At 40.2% G+C, this 7,094-nt stretch overlaps 1 protein-coding gene across 1 annotated transcript in view; it reads left to right on the top strand.

Moving 5' to 3' along the window:
- The window catches only part of sypb (synaptophysin b), a 21,461-nt gene extending 14,373 nt beyond the window's left edge, over positions 1-7,088 (top strand). The window contains exons 3-7 of the mRNA XM_017409738.2: positions 1,945-2,069; positions 4,130-4,328; positions 4,420-4,611; positions 4,701-5,013; positions 6,955-7,088. Of these exons, the coding sequence (XP_017265227.1) occupies positions 1,945-2,069; positions 4,130-4,328; positions 4,420-4,611; positions 4,701-4,982 (798 nt within the window). The 3' untranslated portion in view covers positions 4,983-5,013; positions 6,955-7,088. The remainder of the gene's footprint in view (positions 1-1,944; positions 2,070-4,129; positions 4,329-4,419; positions 4,612-4,700; positions 5,014-6,954) is intronic.
- The last annotated feature ends 6 nt before the right edge of the window (positions 7,089-7,094 follow it).

The raw sequence follows: 7,094 nt of genomic DNA, 5'->3' as shown, positions 1-7,094 counted from the left end.
AAACAAAGAGACATTGTAACCTTCGCAACCATCTTGGAAATCAGAGCTGTACCCGAGACTCACCCAGTTCTCCTTCTCTTGCAGACTCCTTCAGGAAAAGATCCTTGTACATAGTCACACCTGTAAATAAACGCACTTACCTTAATCCTCGTCTCCGTGTCTGGTCTTGGTCTCGCTCTATGGACAGAAACCCTCGAGTTGTGACACTTTGTTACACATCTAGCCTTTTGGGGGGAATTTTCATTGATTATTAAAACCCGTTAATCAGCCTTTTAGAAACAACAGGCAGACGGTGCGTTAGAGATGTTAGAGCTCAAAGGAAAGTTAAAACCCTTCAGGAACAGTGATGGATGAATAAATCGATCCCAATGAGGCTCACTTTTGGCTGTCATTGAGTGTAAATCCAAGAAACAAGCCTTATAGCCACATTAGCTGAATGATTACTGTAATTAGTGATTGTTGATGTCTGCAGCTGGTAGATGCTACTGCAAGGAAAGGCTTACTGGGATTTATTAGTACTATTTTGAAGTGGCATTTTATATAAAAGTTATGAACCATGAATCGTACCTGTTGTAGAGAGCTCTTTGAATGGCCTCAGTTTAGAAAGACAGAGTTTAGATCTGACAGGATGATGAGCTAATGACTAGTTTGAATGCAACTAAGAAGAAAGTGGATTGATACCATCCTGAAACAACTTGAATCTTAGAAATTTCATAACGGTTTATGCATAAAATATTTCATAGACATTTATACCACCGTCAGTTTTGCATTATATGATTACTTAAACAGAATTTTATGGTTATTTGCCAGCATGAATAACAGCAGCAGCTAGCTGTAGTGCTTCCAGTGCGAGCTGGCATCAGTTCTAGCAACAGTTTTACAAAATTTCTGCTGGAATAACTTTGTAAAGGTTTTTAAAGTAGCATACAGATTTTTATATGACATTTTCAGGAAATGTTTGAGTTAATACAAGAAACAATTGGTTACATGTTTGTGGGGATCTATCTTTTAATGAAGCTACGGCCTTGGTGGAGATTCGCACTCTCAGAGTGCTTCAATCCACTTTTTCCTTAGCTGCGTTTGAACTGGATGTCTCTTATCACTTCTGACAGACTTTAAGTGTATTTCTTTAAACTGAGGCTGTTCAAAGAACGATCTACAACAAACAAGCTATTGATTGTTCTTCAAAGAGGCTGAAACAACCCTTTAAGAAGGAAGTGTTGTGTTGTGTGTATGTAGAAGAGTATGGGCTCCTGGAGGAGGTGTGTTGGTGTTCATGTGTGTGTTTCTGTACAGTAGCTTGTAGTTGAGTATTTGGTGACAGATGGTGGAACACCTCGGCCAGATTATGAGCTGGATTGTCCAACCAATCGGATCTGGCCTGCAGTGCTGGGAGGAGGGAGGGGGGTAAAAATAGTCTGCCTTGTCTAATCTGCTGCAGGTGAGTGTGTATGTGTGTGTGTGTGTGTGTGTGTGTGTTCCTCTCTTCATACCGTTCATGCGACTGTATGTGGGTGCTGATCATACTGAGTGCTGAACTGAACTAATCGAACGATTTTTTTAAAGCACTATTTCACCAGGAAATGCAAATTCAAGTACACAAAATTTAAATGTACCTGTAACCATGGTAACAGCAGGGCCTTTGCTGGTGCAGCCTGTTGATCGCGGTGCATTGATTTACACCCGATGTGAATTTATTAGCAGCTCATTGGTGGATCACGACCAGGCTGCACGAGTTACTGCAGCCAGAGAAGCTTATCTGCAACCTACCTGGAGCTCTTTATTTTATTTTTTTACACCGGCCAGAACATTATAACATTTTTCTGTCACATGTTATGAGCTCAACAATAACACCGTGAACTGATTTCAGCTGTGTGCTCTGGTTTCTCAGTTTCTCAGACAAATGGTCAAATTCAGCTGGTTTTGTTGTTTTTCCTTCTGCAGATCTTTGCGATCTTCGCCTTCTCGACATGTGGCAGCTACTCTGGCATGTTCAAGATGAGCGTGGAGTGTAAAAACCGATCAGATAGTGACCTAGGCATAGAAGTAGAATTTGAATATCCTTTCAGGTACGTAACATGTTACTGTGTTCAATGATGTACAAAAGAGTAGAAACGTATACAACTTTGTGTTATTATGCTTCAAAATACACAACCTTGGCCCTAGTTTTAATCTCACTGTGCTCATGTGTGTATGAGTAATGTCTACTGTCCTTGTTTTTTATTTGACTTATTCTTGAATCTGTTTTATTTTATCGCACTGTCATGTTAGTAGATGATGATTTACCACAGTCTTTCCAGCATTAAAAATGAAACAGTTTTAGGAAAGTGTTTAAATGCTAAACACTTCATTTGCTAGTTAAAAATTAGATAAAAGATTTGCTAATTTATGCAGTAATTTGCCAGTTGTTTTAGTATCCTGTACTAGCAGTATTATTAAGTTTTTGACAGATAGGCTGTGCAAAGAACAAGTGTGCATTTAGAAAATGTGCCCATAAACCTTTGAAGTGCTGCATTTTTAACAAACGTGCTGTCAAATCTGTTCATTAGATTTAGGAAAAAAGTACTTATGAAAGTGTAAACACTGTACATTGCATTGCATTTCTCATCATATGCAAATAATTCACTGTAAGGCAATTGTTAGATGAGTTTTGTTGTCTCTTTTTATGCTAAGCTACACTAACATCTCCAGCATGAGACAAATGTCATAGAAGTGATTTTAATTTTCTCACATAACAATCAAGAAGAATCTCACAAAAACACAAAAGTAGTCATTTTAAATATTGTGCCCTTATTATTATTATTTAAAATCCTTAAAATTCAATTGATGGAAAATTCAGTGAGTCATAAGTTTAAGGGTCCAGTCAAGGTGTTTCCACAAAAGGAAAGTCAAGTAAAATTGAGGATACCCCGCTTAAAGAATTACATTTGACATCATTTGGAGTACATAAATTTAGAAAGTAGTTTAAAAGTGATACAAATACAATGTTGTTCCACCAAAAAAATCTCTAAATCATCTTCATGTTAGGAAGAAAATGCTGAAATGTTCACTTTTGGTCGGTCTGCCAAGCTCTTCAGCTCTTGTTCTGCTTTACATTGTCAACTATTTAATCCACACCAATAACATTTTACAGTGGTAGTTCAGATTTTGGTTGAAGTGATGCTCTGTAGAGTTTGATTAACAGTCATTATCTTACCTGTAGTAGACAGAAAGTATAGGTTGAGAGAAATGGAAGTTTTTGTTTAGGCCACATCCAAAGTCTGCCATCCTAAAACAATTTCAGTACTAAAGGTTTCATAGAGGTTCATTCCCACACTACTCTATAAGCCTTCACAATCCGTCACTGTTGCATTAGATGGTTTTTAACAAAGAAATCAAATGTTATTTACCCCGAAGACTTTGTTGGTCTGCTAAACATGGTCAGGCAAAGCTGATGGAAAATTATTGCAGAAAAGAAATCCATAAAAAAAGTTTCACTCGAACTGCTTTGAAATGTTTGCTTTTGAATCCGATAGCTCCTCTGACCAGGTACGCCTCCTTGTGTTTCACATAAAACACTATTTGTAACAAACCAACTCAGTCTTCTTTGTAAATAACTATCTAATCCAAAAGCGATGGTTTCTAAAACCGCATTTGCATGAACCATTTCAAATCTTCTGAGATTTTCAGATTTAAGATAGCAACATTTCACTTTTCAACTGATCCTACTCTTCAGCAGGAGTTGCTCTCTGATTCTCTAAACTGAAAATGTTCTTTTTGCTGTCTGTTTCAGACACTGACTGCTACCAGCAACTCCACAGAACCTCACTTAAATAAATCTAAACTATTCCTTTAACTTGTAAAATAACTTGTTATAAAGCTGTCAGATTAATCTAACTGCCATAAAAAGTATGAGTTAAATAAAATACTCAAGTAAAGTTTAAGTCGTGTAATTTTTAGCGTAGTGCAGCACCCAAATCATCTTAATCACTAATGATCCGAGGTGGTTTCTTCCCACACCGAAACATAATGTTAACTTCATGCCGATAAATGTTAGAGCTACATGTTTCACAGAAAGCCTGTCATGTTTTCTCAGCTGCCTCTTCACCTCTTCATGCGTCTCTGTATCGCTCTGTGATGTCCTCCCCAGGCTCCATCAGGTGTACTTTGATGCCCCCACCTGTAAGGAAGGAAACCGGGAGCGTCTGTTCCTGGTCGGAGACTACTCCTCTTCAGCCGAGTTCTTCGTCACCATTGGTGTCTTTTCCTTCCTCTACTCCATGGCAGCCCTCGCTGTGTACTGTTTCATACTGGAGAAGTACCGTGAAAACAACAAGGGCGCTCAGATTGTGAGTTTATTTAGCATTCCTGTTTTTGATGCAGTCGCACAGATATACACTTTGGCAGTAACAATAAATCAGTGGTGTTTCTGGCCCGTAGGACTTTGGTGTGACAGCAGTGTTTGCCTTCATGTGGCTGGTGTCCTCGTGTGCTTGGGCTAAAGGTCTGTCAGACGTGAAAACAGCCACTGATCCAGAGAGAGTCGTCACTCTCATCGCAGCCTGTGATGAGCCAGAAAACCGCTGCCGTGAGGTCTATGAACCCAAGGTCTCTGGCCTGAACACCTCCGTGGTAGGTCCCAACAGGCTGAGTGAGTAAGACTTGATGAAGAGCTGACGTCAGAACACTACCATTATTAACAAACATTCATCTCCTGTCAGGCTTTCGGTTTCATTAACCTGATTCTGTGGCTGGGAAACCTGTGGTTCGTCTTCAAAGAGACCGGCTGGATGGCTGCCTTCTCTGGAACGTACGTCCCGTCGCAGGAGAAGCAGCCCGCCCCCGACTCCTTCGGCCAGGGAGGCTACGGACAGCAGGACCCCTACGCCGGCACCCAGGGCGGGTACCAGCCTGAGTACGGCCAGCAAGGAGGCTACAATGAAGATGGAGGTTACAACCAGGGCTACGACCAGCAGCCCACCTCCTACTCTAATCAAATGTGAGCCCGCCCAGCTGAACCCCAGCTGCAGGATGGTGAGTGCAGACACAGGCTTGTCTTCATCTTAGTGCAAATTAGAAACCAGAATCCTTGTACTGGGTCCAACTTTTCTCTCAACTCCTGACATTCTGTCTCCTAGGCACGATATAAGCAACTCTGAGTTGAAACATAACATCAGAAGCTCTAATAACATAATCGCTCAAAACCTGAACATATCTGTAGTTTTAGCTTTGGATGACAAAAGAACAAGACATCTAACCGAAGGAAATCTGATACAGATATAGCTTCTAGCAGCAGGTCTTATGATAATTTCATTTCGACGATCACAAATCCTGATGTAGAATTTTGATGGGATTTTGCAAATGAGATTTATGATGACATAAAAAACAGCTGCAAGAGCCACATGTTTGTAGGGATGGAAAGAGGAGAAAAAAAACAAGTGGCCTTTTCACTTCACACTATCAAATGAAAGATGATGTCTTTTCTCTACATTTTAGATTTCCAAATAAAGCAACTTGTGAAACGGTTTACATCCCAATATGCCAACAGATAGTACCTGCTGCCTTCAGCGGAGCTAGAAACAAAATAGTGGTTTAAAAACATGTTTTTCCATGTACAAAATAAGGCCCGTATGTGTTGTACTTTATCAAAAAGAATTATGTAAAGCAGTGGTTTCAGAATGAGCAGAGAGCAAACAGAGTGGGATGATTACAAAAATGAGTGATTGTGTAAAAAGCCCACTCCTCGGTTGTACGCCATTTGCTGTTACGTCTGCCTCGTTCAGAAATAATGACCACAGTGGTTTTCCTTTCACGTAGCATCTGTTTATGTAACAAAGACGGATCTGTATAATATGGAGGCAGGCATAGAAAGACAGTTTAGTGCATCTTCCTGTAAAATCTTAGATCTCATCCAGCTCAGTTTGCTCTCGGATTTCCACTAACCACAGGAGTCTTAACGCCGTGGTGAAAAGAGCTTTCTGATGTTGTTCTCGGAGTTTGTAGAATACTCTGCCTGACTATTAAAAGTGCTCTCTGTCCTGTGAGATTCAGAAACATCCATCCACAGCTTTAAGCATCGTGTGGGGCTTATCTACAGAAGCAGCTGCCTTGTACTTCTGCATTTAACCAGCCCTCAACGTAACGTAGCTTTGTTGTCTTTAATTGCCTTTTAACTTGTTGCTTCGGGAATGGATACGACTCAGTCAATTTTACAGATATTGATCTACAATTTGCTGTTGTTGTAGTCGAGAGTCATTCGCAGCACTTATGGTTTTATGCTTTTATTGCTGTCACAAAGCAATCATGGTCAAAATAAACTGGCTTTCTTTACAAAAAAAAAAAAGAAATAATCAAAAAGCCTAAAAGGAAATAAATTAATTAATTCATGAATTAATATTCACCCTCTTTGAAGTGACTGTCGTAATTCAAGCCAGAAAATTTAGGAACATTTTTTCAACATGTTCAAAATTTAAACAAAGCTGCGAGCCTCTGTGACCCAAAGAAAATCGAAAACGTTTTAATTGGGATCTGGCCACCCTAACCGGTGACTCTGGTCAGAATAAGTTATTATGATGTCTTCTTCTTCTTCTTCTTCTTCTTCTTCTTTCAGCTGTTCCCTTTTCAGGGTTGTCCTCCTCCATCTAACTCTGTCTTCTGCGTCCTCTGTCCTCACTCCCTCCATGTCCTCTCTAACTTCATCTTTGTCTTTTCCTGACAGCTGCATCTCTAACCTCCTTCTACCAATATACCCACTGTCCCTCCTCTGCACATGTCCAAACCATCTCTAACTTTATCTCCCAGTCCTTCAACCTGTGCTCTACCTCTGATGACCATAAATAATAATATATTATGATGTAACAGCCACTAAATCCCAAATTTATTTAACCATAGTTGTATGCAGCGTGAAATAAAACTGATTATTATCATTTCATTTGTCTTTCTTTCTCTTTTGCTTGTCTTTCTTCTTCCCCTCAGGGCGACCTGGTGATTTCGGAGAACGGTTCTCGACCACCACCTGCATTTCCACGCTCCTCTGTTTGTCCGTTCGTGTGTCTGTGTGAGTCGACAGGTGGCGGGAGGGAGGCACGGAGGGCGTAAACGCTCCTGGGTCTGGG

Source organism: Kryptolebias marmoratus, linkage group LG8 (assembly GCF_001649575.2).
Source record: "Kryptolebias marmoratus isolate JLee-2015 linkage group LG8, ASM164957v2, whole genome shotgun sequence".
Lineage (NCBI taxonomy): Eukaryota > Metazoa > Chordata > Actinopteri > Cyprinodontiformes > Rivulidae > Kryptolebias > Kryptolebias marmoratus.
This window is presented reverse-complemented; position numbering and strand designations above follow the sequence as displayed.